Source organism: Octopus bimaculoides, chromosome 18, assembly GCF_046866305.1.
Source record: "Octopus bimaculoides isolate indiv1 chromosome 18, ASM4686630v1, whole genome shotgun sequence".
NCBI lineage: Eukaryota > Metazoa > Mollusca > Cephalopoda > Octopoda > Octopodidae > Octopus > Octopus bimaculoides.
The window spans coordinates 18,265,221-18,287,720 of record NC_142945.1 but is presented as its reverse complement, the minus strand read 5'-3'; the positions used below and the strand labels follow the sequence as shown (position 1 = coordinate 18,287,720).

Genomic DNA, 22,500 nt, shown 5'->3' with positions numbered 1-22,500 from the left:
ACAATGATAATAATAATAACATCGAAAAATACCTTAGGAATGAGAACCCAGGTTCGAAATCTCCCCAAGACAGCTGAAAAAGGCTGGAGGGTATATCAGCCGAAACGTTGTGTTGACAACAAACAAGACGAGGACAAATATCCGTCGAATGTAAATAATGTAAATAATGTCTAAAGGAGCCTCTACTGACTGTTACTTCACCCCTCCCTAAAATGGGGTTTTAATGAAAAAAGTTTGTCTGGATGCGTGTATCAGCAAAACTATAACCAAATTTAATTTGAACGAGAAAAGGAAAAGGAAGGTAACCCATCTACACACCCTTTCCTGTTTATTTGGAACAGAGGCGTGTATGAATTCTTGTGCTTTCCTGTTTATTAGAAACGTATGAGTTAATAAGTTATCGAGTTCGCTTGGGTACTTTTGAATTACTTTCTGTTTTTTTATTGTCCATTTTAATATTACATTTGAAAAGTCTGGTTTTCATTAAATAACATTTTTAGTTGAAGTATTTTAATAAGCTAATTTGGGTTACTGAACCTAGATGGCTACCAGGTTCGAAATTCTAAGTAAATGAATCACACGATTTCTATTTCTAATAGTCACGACACGTTACTTCTTACTAAGTGACATTGTGCCAACTAGACACCTTTTACATAGGCGCCTGCCCTGCTAGAAGTAAACAAGCAAATAATTCGCTCCCCTCTTATCACAATCAACCACATGATGAAAAAAAAGATGAAGGACACATTGAATGATATAGCTTTAGATGTCTTAAAAAGACCTGCTATTCACGACTTAATTGCTTTTGGTCGTGTGTTTGGTTGATCAGAGTTAACCTGGTCTAATCAACGACGACGATGACAACAATGGCGACGAGCACATCTTAGACAATGCCTTTCACTGTCTCAGCTGTAGAGAAGAATATGTATAATAGCTGACTAACTGGTCTGTGTCTCTCACGTTGTTCTGTCTCTTTATTCTTGACACCTGTTCCAAAATCAAGTTCATTATATTACGCATGATTTTTAAAACCGTGTATTTCGACCTTGAATGTTGATTCACATCCTTCAACTTAATTAGCATTTTATATACATATGCAAGACTTCAGTTGCTGTTGCTACTGATGTTGTTGCGGTTTTTACTGCACCTGATGTTGCTGTTGCTATTAACAAAATTTCTAATTTAGTGGTTATTTCTAATGACCTATTCAAATGGTTTTTAAATAATGGGAATTATAATAATGAAGAAAATTAACAATAACAACTAAAAAAAATTTACCGCGCTACCACCCATCACCTACCCTACAAAAAATGCGTTTATTATGGTCACATTATTTTAATGTGAGAAAAGTAGATTCTGAAATATTACTTCATTACTTTCAGCTCAATTATTTAAATAACACTGGGTGAACACATTTCATTGAATGATATCTGGCACTTGATTCTAAGTAATTTTGGTATGTTGAGTACAAATTTCAACTCAGTTTGTCCCTATAAGGTCCAGATTCTTGTCAACAGCCTACATACCATTTTCCAGATTTTTCAAATTAGGACTAAAAAATTAAGTCATATGTTTAAATTTATTTTCAAGTTTCATGAATATAAGCAGTTTAAACAACTGTAAAATTACATTATAACAATACAAATGACTTAAAATAAAGAGATATGAAGCTTTCACTTTGGCAAAAATTTTCTTTTATAAAACTTTCTAGCATACTTGCTTGTTGACGACAGGTCTGTTTTCAAACACCGACAATAATCAGCCATCCTAGGGGAATCCCAGCGTCCTTGGTACTGTTCCTCCATAATTTTGATATCTTGGTGGAATATCTCCCCTTGTTCGTCACTTACAACACCTAAATTACTTGGAAATTGGTCAAGATGGCTATTCAAAAAAATGCATTTTTACGCTTATATTGCAAATTATCTTTCTGTTGTCCCTTAAAAGTTTTTTACGATTTCTTCGTAGTTATCTGCCCTATAACTTACTAGAAAGCTTTCTACTAAGCTCACGAATGAGCACCAAGCATTTTTTCGCGTTCATTCATGACATTAGGAAAATCGCAGTCTTTAATTTATGTTCTTATTTGTGGACAGTCGAAAATTACCGCTGTAATTTTTTCACAACTTAAACTTGAAAATTTTGAATTTACATATTTGAAACACCCGCAGTTCGTATCTAAAGCTTTTACATACTGTTTAATGAAGCATAGTTTGATATGTAGAGGAGGAAATATGATTTTATCTCTGGTCACTAAAGGTGGATATTTACATTTTTTTTTCTCCGACAGTAAGTGCAATCGGTATCTCTGACAGTAAGTGCCCAATCGGTATCGAGCCATATAGGTTGCTATTATGCAACAACACACACTTAAGCCTTCTTTCCGAACTGTCTAAAAACAAGTGTAAGATTCAATCCCCATCTCCTGTAACAAATCAGGTATGTCGCAACAATATACTAAATTGTTCTCAGTTCTAAAAAAGTTCTCTTTTTCTGTGAAATGTAATGTATGTGTTTGAAGTAAGCAAGTTTTACGCTGTAAGTGTTGAAGCTAAAATTTCCGCAGCCTTTTTCGGCAAATTTAGATCCTTTACAAGATCATTCAACTCGCCCTGGTTAAACTTTTGCAGATCATTTTGACTTTCAAATATGCAGGAGTCAAAATCAGTGTCAGACTCCTCAGAATGTATAACAATATTTTCTGGAACATCTTCAAATAATTCTTGAGGTAACAGACTCTTAAATATTGGAATGGGGATTTCATTCGAATGTGGCACGGGTTGTATCGCGGTGTCAAAATCAGTACCTGATAGAGCAAATCCGAATAAAAATTTGTGCTGAGCGCACCCAAATTACCTAGAACTGTCAAAATCTAATTCAAAAGGCAAAACGTTTAAATTTGTTCCCCAGTGCAATAGATTGTATAACTGCAATATTTATGTTATACAAATGACACACAAATACACACCACACGCACGCACACACACACACTCGCGCGCACACACACATACACACATGCATATAATGGTGCAATTATTCATCCACTTATGTGCTTCCATCTTCAATGCAAGCTGGAAAATGGTGAACCGACAAAGAAAGCAAAGAAATACTAATTGCTTGGTTGATCAACATCGCTTGGCTGATCAAAATCAATCTTAACTGTCCTGTAAAAGCAGGATGTAACCAAATTGCTAAAATAGCATAGTTTATATTCGCATGAAACATAAAACTCATGCAATCATGTAATTACGTAAGCTGCCGTATTTTATCCACCAATATTAATGTTCATTTTAATATGAGATAATCGTTACGTTAGCGATTGGTGGTAAATGATATAATAATGTAAATACAAAGTAAGAAACGGAAAAGTGTTAACATATACATACACACACATATGCATGCACATATACGATGGGGTACTGAAAAGTTCGTGGATTTTATTCAACATATTCCCCTCTCAGATTCACTTACTGCAGCGGTCCTTCAATCTTCCTAAGCCCTGTAGGTTGGAACCCAATCAAGCCTTTCGCGATACTCTTAAAGCCAGGAACTTTTCAGCATCCCGTCGTCTATGTGCGTCTATATACATATATAGATACACGTATACATACGTATATACATATGCATACACACATACACGCACGCGCACGCACGCACACGCACACACACACACACACACACACACACACACACGCACACAAATATATACGATGGGCTTCTTTCAGTTTCTGCCAATCAAGTTCATTGACGAGGCTTTGATCGGCCTGTGGCTATAGTAGAAGACACTTGCCCAATATGCCATGCAGTGGGACTGAACTCGGAACCATGTGGTTGGGAAGCAACTTCCTTACCACATAGCCATGCATCTATCTATCTATCTATCTATCTATCTATCTATCTATCTATCTATCTATCTAGCTATTTATCTATCTATCTATTTATCTATCTATTTATCTATCTATCTATCTATCTATCTATCTATCTATCTATCTATCTATCTATCTATCTATATATATATATATATATATATATATATATATATATATATGTATATATGTATATATATATATATATATATATATATATATATATATATATATATATATATATATATATATATACAAACATACATACATATACATACATACAAAATAATGGTAACACCTCAAAATTTCAAACAAATTAATTTTAATATGGGGTAGGACAGCCCTTGGCAGTAATTACAGCTTGAATTCTACGAGGTAAGAACTCGTACAAAGTTTGAATTGTTTCCAAAGGAATTTTTGTCCATTCTTCAGCTAAAATAGTCTCCAGACCTTGTAGTGATGATGATGGAGGATATTGACTCCTTACTTGTTTTTCTAAAATGCACCATAAATGTTCAATAATATTGAGATCTGGGGACTGTGGTGGCTAGATAAGATGTTCAGCTTCACTAGAATGTTCCTCGTGCCATTCCGTAACAAATTTAGCTGTGTGAATTGGTGCATTATCATCGCGAAAGATTGTGTTTCCCTCCAGAAACAGTTCCACAAAAATAGGATGAATTTGTTCAGATAAAATGCTTAAATGGTCTTGACTATTAATTCTGCCATGAAGGGAAACCATCGGGCCGGCGGATTTCCAAGATATAACACCCCAGATCATCACAGATCCTCCTCTGTATTTAACAGTTAGAAGAAGGCAGTCTGAGTCAAATGCTTCTTTTGGCTGTCTCCACACGTATACTCAGCCAGCGGTCGGAAGTAGGGTAAAGGATGACTTGTCCGAGAAAATAACATTCTTCCACTGCTCTAGGAACCAATTCTGTAGGTGTTTACTCCACTTTAAACGCTTTGCAACTTTTGTTTTTGAAAATAGTGGTTTTCTGATTGCAGCCTTCCCGGGAAATCCGGTTTTCTGCAGCTCCCAGCCAACAGTTTTTGTGGAAGCAGGTTTCTCGGGGTGGTCATTAAGCTCTGCATTATTCTGAACGAATTTTTGCCTTTTGTAATAATGCAGAAATGTAAGTAATTTATTTATTATAAAATATGATAATATAAATTGATAATATGTTTTTGAGTTACGAAACAAATTTGTCGTGATATTTGGATTTTTATTTTTTTAAATAAAAGTTCATCTAAATATTTCTCTATCATTTCTCTAGATAGAGAAATATATTTTTTAAACCTTGTAAAAGAACTCGGTAGGTTGGGACCCAACCAAGCCTTTCGCGATACTCTTAAAGCCAGGAACTTTTCAGCACCCCGTCGTATGTGTGCGTCTATACACATATATAGACACACATATACACATGTATATAAACACACACGCACGTACACATATACATATATGTATATACATACAGCTGTAAGCTAATAAAGCTGATTACGTAAATGCTATTTTTGTCATTCTTTAATTGACGTGTGTATATACTTACATACATGCATACATACATATTCCTTCATCCCTTTAACTGTATAGTTACACTCACACGCGCGCGCCCACCACACAGATAACAAGTACCTCTATATACATACATGTGCAAGTACTACGCATTCATTTGCAATATTCGGTTCTGAGCATATAATGTACAACAGATTAAACCTATTAATTGCATCCTACTCTAGGAGTGTTAATTAAACTTACTAAATGCATTGGTAGCTACAAATACCTGCCCAATCTAATCTAGTTTCAATTTACTTACAAAGTGTTGGCTACAATCTACAGGTTCATTCCATTGTGTATTATAGGATTAAAAACGAACACTCCTAACTCATTTTCCATCTGATGAAATTGACGTATGTTATGCGCTTAACTACCATGTCGAACAGTCCTTTCCATCTTATCAATTTCCGTTCCACCCTTCCCTTGATAGCCTTGAGCGGTACTTATATTACATTATACAAGAACATTTTTATTTTGGTCTTTAGTCAGGAAGTGTTATTTCCTATTTGCTTCTGTCTAGAAATCAAAAGAAACGACGACTACTCCTATCAAACTTTATTTTGTGACTGGGTCATCAATGTTTTAAAACTGACCTCTTTTCCATTACATTTCAGATAGATTCAGCGCTGAGTTGCTGAAGCAGAAATATCGTTATAGTAAATATCCTGCTCAATACCACAGATTTACTTGCCAGTTGCTTGCACTTGACTACTTGAGCATGTCCCTTAGTAGCTGACGATATGTGCATTTCTGATGATGAGCAGAAGTAGTGGGGAGCATCATAACCATATGCTGAGAGAGATTCTTTGGGGTTTGAATAAATGCAATATAAGAAAAATTTGAAGGAAACATTAGCTATTTTTTATACTTTCTAGAAGTAAGCAAATAGGAAATAACAGTTGCTACCCAAAGGCAAAAGTCGTGTTACACAGTGTTATCTTTGTTTTAGAGTTTGAAGAAGTCACCAGTGACCAAACATTGAAGTGGATGTCATCGTCATTAAAATAAACATAACTTGCTTCATAATAAAATACTGGCCCAAATCAAGCTGGCCAATGTCCGTGTCGTTTAAATTTAGTGTTCTTTGCCACTGATGGAATTACGAGAATACCAACAGTGAGATGAGACATCCTGAATAGAAATGATGGCTGAGTGTATAGGTGTAGCAATGAACAAGTATAATACTGGGTCTGGTGACAGATACCCCGTTAAACATGCTTGCTTCAGATGCCTGATGCTACTGTTTACCATCTTCATCATAACATAATAGTGCCAGTACATTTCTTGTTTTATATTTTATTTGTTTCAGTCATTAGTGGATCGAATCGACCTCAGTACTTATCAGTTTTTAAGCCCAGCACTTATTGACTTGGACTCTTTTGCCGAACCGTTACGTTACGAGTACGTAAACACGCCAACAGATAGATTCAGCGCTGGTGGGGACAAACACAAACGCACATATTTAAATTTATCTCCACAGATTTTCTATAAAATTTAGAGTCACCACTGAAAGTTATGACGTTTCATACGTGAATAGTCTATGTAAACAATGCGATCGAGGATAGAAAAATAGGTAATTGATGTATATGAATATTTCAGGAGTCATTGCCTCTTCTTCAGAACCACATCCAACCCATTAACTATCCACGAATACATTGCTGAAATATCCACTAAATTCAGCGGTATAATTCTATTGGATAGACAAATTTACATATTAACCACATTCCTGGAAACTGGTGCGTACATATTAATTGCTGGTTAGGACACTGTATTTCGTTTTGTAACCATAATATACAACCAATTATATCAAAGGCTCATAAGTCAATGCTGTGTCCTAGTTTTGTGCTATTTTCAGAAATTATTGCACCTTCTTCAACACCACATCCAACCCATTTACTATCTGCGAATATATTGCTTGAATACCCACGAAGTTGTAAATTCTATGGAGCCATTTAGAGGCTTCCTCGTTAGCACGTGTTCATTGTTTATATACCAAGATGATTCCTAAGTTCTCTTCTCTGAGAAAATCAATTTAACACCCAGTTACTGCTTGTCGCAACACGTTTGGGCCGTTGGACAATGAGCCAAAACAAAGAAGCTATTATACGGATCTAGACCAGCTAGAAATAGCAGCCAAATCTCTCTCTCTCTTTCTCCTCTCTCCCTCTCTCTCTCCCTCTCTGTCTGTCTGTCTGTCTCTCTCCATCTCTCTGTCTCTCTCTCCATCTCTCAGTCACTCTCTCCGACTCACTGTGTCTCTCTTGAATCGCAAAACAAATTAAGGACACATTGAATAATGTAATCTCAGATGTCTCTAAAACTATGAGATGGTCACGGCTAGGATGCCTTTCATCGTAAAATTACTAAATCGGAGTTGACAGCAGAGTTAAATAGCAGCAAAAGAAGAAGGAGGAAGAAAGAAGAAGAGCAGCAGCGATAGCAACGAGAACCTAGGCATTATTCCTTCTTTTCTGGTTCTGTTCTGAAGATGCTGTGGAGGCGCAGTGGCCCAGTGGTTAGGGCAGCAGACTCGCGGTCATAGGATCGCGATTTCGATTCCCAGACCAGGCGTTGTGAGTGTTTATTGAGCGAAAGCACCTAAAGCTCCACGAGGCTCCGGCAGGGGATGGTGGCGAACCCTGCTGTACTCTTTCACCACAACTTTCTCTCACACTTTCTTCCTGTTTCTGTTGTGCCTGTAATTCAAAGGGTCACACTCTGTGTCATGCTGAATCTCCTCGAGAACCACGTTAAGGGTACACGTGTCTCTGGAATGCTCAGCCACTTGCACGTTAATTTCACGAGCAGGCTGTTCCGTTGATCGGATCAACTGGAACCCTCGTCGTCGTAACCGACGGAATGCCAACCATGAAGATGCTAACTGTCTGGTCTATCATCTGTACTCGCATTATTCTGTTTGTTTATTCATTCTGGGTTTCTGACTCAAAAAAGAAGTCCACCAAATCACATTATACTCCCAACCTTGTGGATTGCGGCTTCAAATGTTGCTTGACAATTCATTAACACATAAACGAAAATAACTAAAGACCACAACATTTAAATAACTACTCTGCCAGTTAATTTTCTCACACGTTGAACTCGTAATTATTTCGAATTCTTGTTTTTAAATAAAGTTCAACAAGCAACACGTTTTTCGTAAATCTGTGGGTTTCGCCTTAAAAATTACAGTGGCATCTGTCAGCCTACGAAGTATTTTAAATATGAGCAGGGCTTTTGTTGCTATTGTTGTGGCTTTGTTGTTGCTTTGTTGTTCTTGTTGGTGTCCCTGGGAGATTAAATCCGGAATGAAGTAGTTCATTACTCATCACTTTCTATTTTGATGATAATTTCGCACGCACGCACGCACGCACGCACGCACGCACGCACGCATGCACGCACACACACACAAACACACACACGCACGCACACACACACACACACGCACACACACACGCACACACATACACACACACATATTGGGTCATCCCATAAATGACGCGTTTTTTTATACTTCTTTTATTTTTCAAAATTAAGATAAACAAAATTCTTTCTTAATCTAAAATATACTCTCCTTAATTTCCTACAATGCTCTTCCATCTATCTGGTAGACTTGCAAGGCCCCACTTCCAAAATTCACTTGTCCGTGACGAAAAATATGCCTCCAGTACTGTTCTCATCTCGTCTGCAGAATTCATATTTTTTCCATCCAAATGATTTTGGAGACTGCGGAATAAATGATAATCAAATGCGGCAATGTCCGGCGAATATGCTGGGTTCGGCGAATATGGTGGGACATCGTTTCCCATTCAAACTACTCTAGCCTTTGGAATGGCATCTTCGCTGACAGTCATCTTGAAACCAAAGATGATCGTTTTTCTTCAAGCGTTGACTTAAGCCACTCAAGCTGCTCGCAGCAGATCTCCTTTGTTATCGTTTGGTTTGGGCTTAAAAGTTTAAAGTGGACTAAACCTTTCATATCCTACCAAACAGATAACAGCACCTTACGTGGGTGAAGACCTTCTTTAGCCTGGGGTGCCGGTGATTCTCCTTTCTCTAACCACTGTTTTCGGCGCTTGATATTTTTATAGAGAACCCATTTCTCGTCACCAGTCATTATTCGGTCCTAAAAAAGGTTCAATCGTGAGACATGATAGTAAAGAAGAGCAAAAATTCACTCTCTGCGCGAGATTAGATTCAGAAAGTTTGTGAGGAACCCATTGACCCAATTTGTTGGCTTTTCCGATGGCACGCAGGTGTGGATGACCAAATCCAAGTTTCTCTGCTAGTTCTAGTTCCTCAACAGATACGATGGGATTTTGTTCCACCAGGGTTTGCAAGACGTCCTCGTCGATCTCTATAGATCTTCCAGGACGAGGCTCGTCTCCTAGGCTGTAGTTTCCGGCTTGGAATTTCTGGAACCACCGTTGACACTAGATTGCGCTTATTGCTTGATCCCCATATACTGCTTTAATATTCCTCGCATTTTCCATTGCATTGTTGCCTTTATTGAACTCATAAAGCAAAATATTCCGAATATACTCCTTTGTCACTTCTATTATAGCTTTGAAAAAATAACTGTTAAAATCGAACTACACCCTTCAAAACTTGCACTAAGAATAAGAACAAAGTAAAATTACTACCTGCTTTTATAGCAAATTGATGCAGGTAGTTTAGTGCAATTGAAAAAACCGCATTATTTATAGGATGACCCAATATACAGGGGTTGGATAAAATAATAGAAACACCTTAAAATTTCAAACAAATTTATTTTAATATCGGGTAGGACAGCCTTTATCAGTAATTACAGCTTGAATTCTACAAGGTATGGACTCATACAAGATTTGAATTGTTTCCAAAGGAATTTTTGTCCATTCTTCAGCTAAAACACTCTCCAGTTCTTGTAGTGATGATGGTGGAGGATATCAACACCTTACTTGTTTTTCTAAAATACACCATAAATGTTCAATAATATTGAGATCTGGGGACTGTGGTGGCCAGATAAGATGTTCAGTTTCACTAGAATGTTGCTCGTGCCATTCAGTAACAAATTTAGCTGTGTGAATTGGTAGATTATCATCGTAAAAGATTGTGTTTCCCTCCGGAAACAGTTCCACAACCATAGGATGAATTTGTTCAGATAAAATGTTTAAATAGTCTTGACTATTAATTCTTCTATGAAGGGAAACCATTGGGCTGGTGGATTTCCAAGATATAGCCCCCAGATCATCACAGATCCTCCTCTACGTTTAACAGTTGGAAGAAGGCAGTCTGGATCAAATGCTTCTTTTGTCTGTCTCCACACGTATACTCGGCCAGCGGTCGGAAATAAGGTAAAGGATGACTCGTCCGAGAAAATAACATTCTTCCACTGCTCTAGGAACCAATTCTGTAGGTGTTCACTCCACTCTAAACGCTTTGCAACTTTTGTTTTTGAAGATAGTGGTTTTCTGATTGCAGCCTTCCTGGGAAATCCGACTTTGTGCAGCTTCCGGTGAATAGTTTTTGTGGAAGCTGGTTTCTCGAGGTGGTCATTAAGCTTTGCAGTAATTTGGAGAGCTGTACTTTTGTGATCCTTTCTAACAATTTGTGTAAGAGTCCGACGGTTTTCGTTACGCTAGCGCCTGCTATACGAGTACCAACAATTCGACCTCTTTGAAAGTCTGATAGATCTGTCATTTTAATGAATTTTAATTACTTTTTTCTGATGATATCTGAAAAAAAGAGCAATTTTAGTAAAACATATTAAGCAACACAAATAATAAATAAAAAAATAAACAAAAGACATAAAAATAAACAAGCTTTTGACAGTTTTGTAGATATTTCAAAATTATGATGCTATGATACAAGGTATTTCCATTATTTTGTCCAACCCCTGTATATATATATATATCTATATATATATATATATATATATATATATATATATATATATATATATATATATATATATATATATAAAATGGAATGTGAAGGTGAATGGCTTAGTGATTTGGTTGTTGCGCTCAGGATTGCGAAACCGGGCGCTGCGTTGTGTTCTTGAGCAAAACACTTCATTTCACGTTGCTCTGTGATCATTTTGTCATGTGACATGTGGTACATCCTGCACCTGTACAGGTAATGTCGAGTTGATGGAGGGAGGGAGCCTATGTTAACACAAACGTTTGATCACAATAAACAAACCATCCGTGTGGTTGTTCAGCAAGAAATTTGCAGAGTCCTCATACGTTACCTAACGACGTGAGAACCGCATGATATAATGGAATGACAATGATGATGTAAATGAAAATAATAACAATAGGAATTAGTATATAAAATAACACCCACACCCTGATTCAAACCGAAAAAATGTGACAAGTGGCGTTGAGAGTAACAGACACGTTTATGACGGTCACATTATTGTTAAATTTATTTCATTGTGAACAGAGACGTTATATAGTACGGACAAGAATGTTATAAAATTCACTGTCATTACCATCATCTCCTCGTCTTCCGCTGATTCATAAAAGCGCAGAATCTTATACAATACCGTTAATTTATGAAGATTATTCAGCACTTATCTTTTACTTATGGTTATTTACTCGACGAAACTCCGCCAACACTCGACTTGCTACTGAATTGTAACCGGATTTACTACAAACCACACATACGCACACATACACCCCGCTATCATTTGAAACGCGTGTCCATATTGGATACTATCATCTGGAGTATACGATGCATGAAAAAACAAAAGAAAACAGGAGGGAGTTAGTTGTTATGGGATGATGGGGTGGAGAGGGCTTTACACTCGACCCAGGGGTCACATGACTTGCTAAAAAATGGTAATCAAATTTGTTTCAAACAATCCACCTCCGCTATCGTCTAAAAAGGTAGAGATATTAGATAATATAATCCGAAGCATATCTATTTTTTACTTGCTTCAGTCACTGGGTTGCGGCGGTGCTGGGGCACCACTTCGAAGAGTTTCTAGTTAAGGTACTTTTACAGCAGCCTCTTTCTCGAACTGCTAAGTAACAGGGAAAAAAACAAACTAACACAGGTTGTCAAGTTGTGGGGAAGGGACAAACACAAATACAATGACGCACAGACACACGTAGCAAACACACACACAAAAAAATATATATGTATAAAAGAAACAAGTTAAAAATAATGGTCATTATATATAACTCCTTTATTAAAGCAAATTTGGCTTACAGCTGTTTCCAGTAGTCATTATAGGTACATTATTGATAGGTTTACTCAATTGGTCTATTGGTCAATTGAGGTACATTGAACGACCAAAGAAAATTGACGCTACTTTGGTCAGAGCCATTTCTATACACACACAAGTATAAAAAGATGAGAGACAAAAAATGGAATTTACGAGACTCTTTATTCAGGACCACTACGATTGTTTCGACCCATCATGCACCCATATCACTTACAGGTGAGATGCTGTACAATCAGTTGTCATGCATCTAATAGAGGAAACTACAAACACGTAGAATCCAACAAATCACTAAGACGTAAGCCTAAAGACTTAACGAACTTTTTTCCCTTTTTCTTTTTCTTTTCCTTTCATTTCCCTCTAAAATTATTTGTTAAATGTAACGAAGTAAATGTAAATTTATTCCAATTTGATAAACAGAAACAGCTGTAAATGGTTCCGAACTACAATTAAATAATGACTTTTTAAAAGCAATGATCAACATCTCATTGTTAATTATTGCTCCATTTCTTTTCTTTTATATATATATATATATATATATATATATATATATATATATATATATATATATATATATATATATATAGTGAAAAATTATATAATAAAAGAAGGAAAATGCACACCGCCTTCATTATTATTATCATTATGAAAGCGGTGAGCTAGGAGAATCGTTAGCACGCTCAGCGAAATGCTTAGCGGTATTTCGTCTGTCTTTATGTTCTGAGTTCAAATTCCGCCGAGTTCGACTTTGCCTTTCATCCTTTCGGGGGGTCGATAAATTAAGTACCAGTTGAACACTGGGTCGGTGTAACCGACTCACCCCACCTCCCCCATGCTACCCTTGTGGCAAAAATTTGAACTATTATTATTATTATTATTATTATTATTATTATTATTATTATTATTATTATTATTATTATTATCCCCACCTCCTCCACGCTGCCCTTGTGGCAAAAATTTGAAACAACTATTATGATAATAGTAATAATAATAATAATTATTATTATTATTATTATTGAGTGAGAGATCAGCGCATACCATCAAAGTGACACTGTATACCCATCATGACTACCCGTTTGATAAGGATATACAAAGTACATGCATCACAACCATATGTGCCCGACATGGTGATCTCATATCAAGATAAACAATGCATGACCTTGCAGGTGGGGTCCAATTAGAATTTTCTTCAGGTTGAGTAGCCTATCCTGCTCAAAAGGTCTCTGAATAAGGCTTGTTTCAGAATCTTGAACGACACACTTATGTTTCCAAAGGTGAATTATCCAAACCCCAAAGAATTCCTCTCAGCACATGGCTATGATGCTTTCCCACTACTCCTGCTCGTGATCAGAGATGCACATATCGTCAGCCATTAAGGGACATGCTCAACTGGTTAAGAACAAACAACTGACAATCAAATATGTGGTATTGAGCAGAATATTTGCTGTAGCCCATCTTTCACACCAAGACAAAACAGTGTACATGATAACACTTCCAATCAGTTAAGATCAGAAGCCATGTGAGCCACTCCCTGGTACTGCATCAGGGCAATTATTATTATTATTATTATTATTATTATTATTATTAACGACAGGCTCATTAAGTCGGTGAGCTGGTACAAACTTTAGCGCGCTGCACAAAATGCTTACCGACGTTTTTACCGGATGCTCCTGAACCAGTTGTTGAGTGTCCCACCGTTCTATGTTCAAGTTCCACCGAGGTTGATTTTTGCTTTTTATTCTTTTGGGGTCGATAAAGTAAAGTACCACTTGAGCACTGGGATCAGTATAATCAATTAGTCCCTTCACGCCAAATTCAAGGTTTTGCGCCTATAGTAGGGAGAATTATGAACATTTTTTCATCCGTAGCTTCATCCGAGTTTCTACTGCACCACCTGGTTCACCTCCGTGTTCCTGAAGCGGGGTGTTGACTCGTCTTGTTCCTGTTGGTTTACTGCATCAGTTTGCTTTGTCATTAGGCTTAGTTTCTTGTTTCTTGTTATATTACTGTGCCTTCTGTTGTGCGTGCTGTGTGTACAACATAAGTTGTGTTATTTTATTGGGCCCTTAATCTTGTATTATATCATGATGCGTGAGTTGTCTTGTTTTAGATCATTTGGCGTTTGTTATATATGGATATGTGTTGTGTGTGAAGATTGTTCTGTTTGAGTTACTCTATTGAATTGATAGTGTCTTGCGCAAGACGTAGACTGTTCCTAGCAAAGCTACTTTTGGGCAACAATGTATAGTGTTGTGAGCCTTGGTATAGCTCCTATGTTTCTTTTCATTTTTTTTTCTCAAATCATGTCTAACACTCTAATTATTAGAGGTACTGTTTTCACCTTCCAGTACTTTTGTACAATGCAATTCTTAAAGTAACTAGGTTAATGAGAAATGTCAGGTTACAAAGAAATGTAAAATGATGTTTCGTGACAACGGCGGCGACGGCGGTGGTAGTTGTAGTAGTGCGGAATCTTTCTTTTTTTTTTTAGATTTTTTTTTATTTTTCAGAGGCGGTTGTGTAGTTAAGGAACAGTTGAAAGAAAGTAATTAATTTATCCATCATTAATCAAAATACTCCTTTCATTAGAAACTTGTTTAACCCCATGAAGGACGTTGTTGTTGTTGCTGTTGCTGTTATTATTGTTGTTGTTATTATTATTGTTGTTATTATTGTTGTTGTTGTTGGTGGTGGTGGTGGTTATGAGGACGGTGTTGATGGTAGCAGTGAAGATTATAGGGTTTCTGATTTAGGTGTGCGATGTAAAGTAGAATGTGCATCGCTGAGGAGATTTAACAAGATCGATGTACGTTCGTTTCTTTCACCCGTCGACTTTGAAGACCATATCCATTCCAGTCTACACACATTGTCTATATTGTCTAAGAATTTCAATCGTTTGCGCTTACTGAAGTTATCTCCCATGATTGTTGTTTTCAAATTTAAAACATCTTTCAGATGGAGATTCTTGCCCGTTTTACAAGGATAATCCCAGTTAATCGAAGTTTTCACCTCATTATATCTCTCACACACACACATATACACCAGATTCTCTTCGACAGGGGAGGGTTCTGCATCTTCTTGCTGAACAACCTACAACGAGTGAATTGTTTATAATGATCAAATAATTTGTGCTGTACATTAGCTCACTCCCTCCATCAAATCCACATTGTCTGTACAAGTTCACGGTGTGCTACTCGTCAGATATCGACGTGATTGCTGAGCAACGTGAAGGATACAACGCGCGAGTCTGCAAGACCCTAACCACATACATACATACATACGTACATACATACATACATACATACATACATACATACATACATATGCCCACGGACATATGGCATATTGGTTAAGGGCGCGGGCTACTAACCCCAAGATTCCGAGTTCGATTCCAGGCAGTGACCTGAATAATAATAATAATAATAATAATAATAATGATAATAATAATAATAATAATAATAATAATAACAACAACAACAAACAACATCGAAAAATACCTTAGGAATGAGAACCCAGGTTCGAAATTTCCCCAAAACACCTGATTATGGCTGGAGGGTATATCAGCCAGAACAAACAAGATGAGGACAAATATCCGTCAAATGTAAATAATGTACATACATACATATATACAACGACACGTACTTTTCTCGTAATATTCTTCTCCTTCCCTCTGGACCTTTCTTATTTCCTCTTTCCGACGAAAAGCCATGTTCGAAACGTCACACCCCCTTTTTTTTTCCATTTTAGCTGACCATCAACCTAATATATTTCCGAGGGGAAACACAATCTTTCACGATGATAATCCACCAATTCACATAGCTAAAGTTGTTACTGAATGGCACGAGGAACATTCTAGTGAAGTTGAACATCTTATCTGGCCACCACAGTCCCCAGATCTCAGTATTATTGAACATTTATGGTGCATTTTAGAAAAAACAAGTAAGGAATTGATATCCTCCACCATCATCACTACAAGAACTGGAGAGTGTTTTAGCTGAAGAATGGACACAAATTCCTTTGGGAAACAATTCAAGCTGTAATTACTGCCAAAGGCTGTCCTACCCCATATTAAAATAAATTTGTTTGAAATTTTAAGGTGTTTCTATTATATTGTCCAATCTCTCTCTCTCTCTCTCTCTCTCTCTCTCTCTCTCTCTCTCTCTCTCTCTCTATATATATATATATATATATATATATATATATATATATATATATATATATATATATATATATATATATATATATATATATATATATAATATATATATATATATAATATATAATGTATAATGCATATATATAATATATATATATATATATATATAAATATATATATATATATATATATATATATATATATATATATATAATATGCAGACACAGATACACACACCACACATACACGTATGTACACACACACACACACACACACACACACACACACACACACACCACACACACACGCGCGCATTTGTATTTAGTATCCTAAGAGACACTCCTTTAAGAAGTTGTTTTTCCATCAGTCATGTTATTTTTTAGGTTTTAATAATTTGCTTGGTTACTGGGTGTAGCGGATACAAATACTGCGTTACTATAGCACGTATCACGTCATGCTGGTTTGTGTTGACATGCGTGGGATAATTTTTCATACGATTTGTTATTTATGAGATAATTTATTTAATGCAAAACATCCATCGCCGGCAACCTAGGAGTCCAAACAATAGTAACACATGCATGGTTACGTGGCTAAAGCTGTTCATTCGTAATAATATTTGTAGAATGTAGGCGGTGAGTTGGCAGAACCATTATCACGCTTGGCAAAGAGCTGCCCGTCCCCACGAAATTGCTGGCCTTGTGCCAAAGTGGATCGTTCATGTTGAATACTATTTTGGAGAGAGCTTCTTGTTGACCAAAATAGCGTGAATGAAATTTGTAGCCGAAAACTGCGCAGAAACCTGTCTTACGTATATAGCTTTTATTATTTCCTTGTTTCAGTCATTGGACTACGACCAAACTGGGACACTGCCTTGAAGAATTTTAGTCAAACGAATCGATCCTATGACTTATTATTTTTCTGTTCTTAAACCTAGTACTTATTCTACCGAACCTCTGAGTTACAGGGACGTTAACACATAAACATCAGTTGTCAAGCGTATTTGTCGTATATATACATATACATATACATACATACATACATACATATATATATATATATATATATATATATATATATATATATATATATATATATATATATATATATATATATATATATATATATAAAAACAATTGCAGTGTGGAAGGTGTTTATAAGCCATTTAAGAAACACACAAAAACCGTTAGATTCACTTCAACATTTAAATTTATTTGCCAAAATATTTTCGTCGCTTTGAGGCCGCGACCTGTTCACTGACAAAATTTTGTCAGTGAACGCAATGCATCAGTGCTTTGCCAGCTTGAAGTCTGTTGTCAACAAAGCTATTTGTTCACAAAACACAGATTTTTAATAAAACCACAAAATCATAAATTTCAGAGAAGGAAATATTCAATCAAATAAACTCCAACAGGACATTGTTGGTATTGGTTTTATTGATCGCAGACGATTTTTAGAAAATGTCTCCTTCGATGGGATTCGAAAGGAAAATGTAAGCAAAAGAACTTCAAAGCATTTTGTTCGGCCCTGTACCTTTTCTGCTAATTAAACGCTCTTACATATGTGATGGTAGCTAAATGTACAGTTATATAAGTCTATACAAAAGAAGTGTATAATGGTGTGCTGGGAAGAGAAACAGATATGATATTATTCTAGCACCCATTCTTTTTTTCTTGTTCCCTCTCTGTGATCTGAGTTTAATTTTCGCTGAGATTCATTTTTCCGAGGTCGATAAAATGAAGTACCAGTCGAGTACTTGAGTCAATATAATTGACTGTTTCACCACTTTCACCGCCACTACCAAATTCATGCCCTCGTGCTTGGCGCAGACATGACTGTGTGGTTATGAAGCTCGCTCTGTAACCATATGGCTTTAGGCCCAGTCTCACTTCGGTTCCTTAAACTAGTGTCTTCTACAAAGTTCCGAACTGACTGTTTGCGTTTGTCCTTCACCACATCTTGGCAATCAGTGCTAGTTTCTTCATGACCTATAACTTAGCAGTTCAGCAAAAAGACTGACAGCATAATTACCAGACTTTAAAAAAATAAGTATTGTGATTGATTTGTTCGACTTAAATCCTTCAAGGCGATACTCCAGCATGACAGTAAAAGATAAAATACAGTATGATAAATGTTTGCTAAAAACCATTGAGCAATAAATGCAGGCGAATAATTAAGAAAACAAAGAGAAAAGATATTGTATTATTTTACATAGGTTGTTTGTCTAGGATCTTATATTTTGGGAAACATTCCTCTTTTCAAATACAAGAAAACGATTAAAGAGTTTGGAGAAATGTGTTGTTTTCAGCCGGCCAAGTCAAATATTTTTGACATTTGGTAGCCAGGTAGAACATTGACATGGCTTTCTTGGTACAATACAGAGGTAGCTTGTTTGCCTTCCTACCTGTCTATGTAAAAAAAAAAAGCAATAAAAAGGAATTACATAGGCCCAAGGTCAGTGATTATCGGAGTGGATGTTTAATCCGTAAAACTGAGACAGCCACTGACTATTAGTTTATCGATCAATGAAAAATTGATTTCGGTATAAATTTGGTAACCAAACGTAAAGAAACATAACTAATGCAATTTGCAACATCAGTTTATAAACGTCTACGTTGATGCTAAAAATAGCAGTCAAATTTCCCTCAAATTACACACTAATGGGGAAGAAGGGGAAGAAGGGGAAGAAGACAATAGCTAAAAAGAATACGGTATGGTTAGGGGCTAAGCAACAAGAAAAGAGATATTTTGAGGAAGAAATATGATCAGTTTAAATGCCAACTACAGGTATATCTGTTTACATCAGGGATCGACTGATCACGAGCATAAACTGGTACAGTCATCTCGTGTGTGTGTGTATGTGTGGTGTGGTGTGGTGTGTGTGTGTGTGTGTGTGTGTGTGTGTGTGTGTGTGTGTGTTTGTGTGTGTTTCTGTATCTATGGCCGAATGGTTAAGAAATTTGCTTCCCAATTACGAGGTTTCTATTTCGAACACAGTGTGGCATCTTAGGCAAGTGTAATTTATCTTTATTATGAAAATGATTTCCATTCACCAAATTTTACCCCTTGCTTTTGGGGTGAAAATGGGGAGACGGAAATATTTTAGATGCCCACCAGATGGATTGCCCCTTTAATTCAATGGTCCAATCTTCTCTCTCCCTCTTACACACGCGCGTGCACACACACACAGATGCGCGCGCACACATACTGTATCACACATATTGATTTACGGCTGGGAATTACGTTAAGGGTACACATGTCTGTGGAATACTCAGCTACTTACACTCTCATTCAATGACATGGAACTTCAGTTGATCGAGCAAATGAAAACTCACGGTAAGAAATACTCGCCGAGGTGCATACATACATACATACATACATACATACATACACAGGTACGTACGTACATAATACATACAAATATACATGTATACATACGTTCGTACATACATGCACACATTTATACATATGTACGTACGTACATATATACATACATTTACATATGCACATACATACACACACACGTATGTACGTACGTACGTACGTACCTACCTACCTACCTACCTACCTACCTACAACCATACATGAACAACAGCAGTAAAAATAAATATATAAATGTAGTGCTGAAAAGTGAAGTGAGCATCATTGTACGAGTTGGCAGTAAGCTCCTCAGGAAACACTCTCTTTTTGATGATCTCCTATACAGCTCCTAAACAACTGAGCTCTCTTACCTCAGAGAAGACCTGGAAGGAAAGTATACAAAAAAGAAAGGCTATGCATGGGTATGTTGCTCGGAAGCTTAAAGACAGTAGAATTGACACGAAGCGCAGCGTCTCTTGGACACAAGACCGCTACATCACATCACACTCTCCAGGAATAGGAGATTGCCACAAAGTACCTGGTGAACAAGAGAGACACTGACGCTCTTCTAATCTCAAGGTGCAACCGCATGTGTAAGCTATGTCATGTTTCTGTGGAAGACATTACGCATATGATTAGCAACTGTCCTAAAATGTCGTCACGGTACTACCTCCCTATGCGACCCGATGTTGTTGCTAAAACAGTTTACAATGCCATCCGCTAAAAAAAGACTGTACTGAAATAAACTTAGAAAATCCCTCTATTATGGAATACGTTCATAAACACCAACTCAAGGAATACTGGTGGAATATTTCCATCAAAACTTCTTTCAAATGTAAACATAATAAGCCAGATATTGTTGTTTGGGACAGAGGGGCAAAGGTATGTACCATCATAGAGGTCAGCTGCCCTACAGATATAAATATCTCTTTGAAAATCAAAGAAAAAGAGGATATCTATGGACAACTGCTTCGAAACCTCCAGCTTCAATATTTAGACTATGAATTCATATTCATACCAATAACGGTTGGAGCACTAGGTTTTGTTAGTAAATGCTTAAAGGAGAATCTGTATAAACTGGGATTTTCAGAAAGAGTTAATCGTCCAGCTAATTCGTACATTATAAATGCAATCTGTAAGTGGAACAGTAAAAATATGCAAGACTTTTCTCAAGTTCCAAATGTGAATTTGTCTATGTTAACTACATCCCAAAGATGGAGCCTTGTATCCAAACTAGAGAAGGTCTTCACCCACGTAAGGTGTTGTTATCTGTTTGGTGGGATATGAAAAGTTTAGTCCACTTTGAACTTTTAAACATAAACTAAACGATAACAAAGGAGATCTACTGCGAGCAGCTTGAGCGGTTTAAGTCAGCGCTTGAAAAAAAATGATCATCTTTGGTTTCAAGATGAAAGGTGTTCTTCCATCCGGATAATGTTCGGCCACATACAGCGACGATGACATTCCAAAGGCTGGAGCAGTTTGAATGGAAAACAATGCCCCACTCACCATACTCGCTGGACATTGCCCCATCTGATTATCATTTATTCCGCAGTCTTCAAAATCATTTGGACCGTAAGATATGAATTCTGTAGACGAGGTGAAAACAGTGCCGGAGGAGTATTTTTCGTCGCGGACAAATGAACTTTAGAAGAGGGGCCTTTCAAGTCTACCAGGTAGATTGAAGAGCATTGTAGAAAATGAAGGAGAGTATATTTAGATTAGAAAAGAATTTTGTTTATCTTAATTTTGAAAAATAAAAGAAGTGTAGCGACGCAAGTCATAATGATAAACTTTTATCGGCGATAATATGACGTAATAGTCATGTATCCCGAATATGTATAATTGTTGGTTTCCCATTGGTTAAAATTACTGCCCATATTTGAATTCTAAACTTTCGTCAAAGAGAAATCTTTCACGAAATACGGTTCTTAGAATTCAGGTTTGAGCAGTTATAAAACCCTGATTTTTGGGAAATTAATCAGTGTTCGTTGGTTGTTACTCATTTTCACGACACTCACTCTTTTGAGATATTGGCAATTTTTATGCCATGTCTGTTACTTAATTTAACAAGACTATTTTTGAATTGTTGTGTAAAACTCTAGTAGCTTAGTATGGAAGAATTAGTTAGTATGAATTTTATGTCGTAATCCTCTACGACAGTTTTCTTTTGACTTATAAATGTACTGTAAATATTAAATGACAGTAAATAGTTTCTCTTTCTTCATTTTCTTCAACCTGTTAATGAAATTTATTTCTGCAGCTATGAAACTGTTATTATAGCGGTGAAAAAGAGCGAACTTTATTCTTCTTCAACATACATATACGTTCAGCAACTTGGTGTGTATAATTC

At 36.6% G+C, this 22,500-nt stretch overlaps 1 protein-coding gene across 1 annotated transcript in view; it reads left to right on the top strand.

The window, feature by feature from the left end:
* Positions 1-16,729, top strand: part of LOC149132016 (uncharacterized) — a 30,706-nt gene extending 13,977 nt beyond the window's left edge. Inside the window, exon 2 of the mRNA XM_089365883.1 lies at positions 16,382-16,729. Coding sequence (XP_089222009.1) covers positions 16,382-16,632 — 251 coding nt within the window. The 3' untranslated portion in view covers positions 16,633-16,729. The remainder of the gene's footprint in view (positions 1-16,381) is intronic.
* The last annotated feature ends 5,771 nt before the right edge of the window (positions 16,730-22,500 follow it).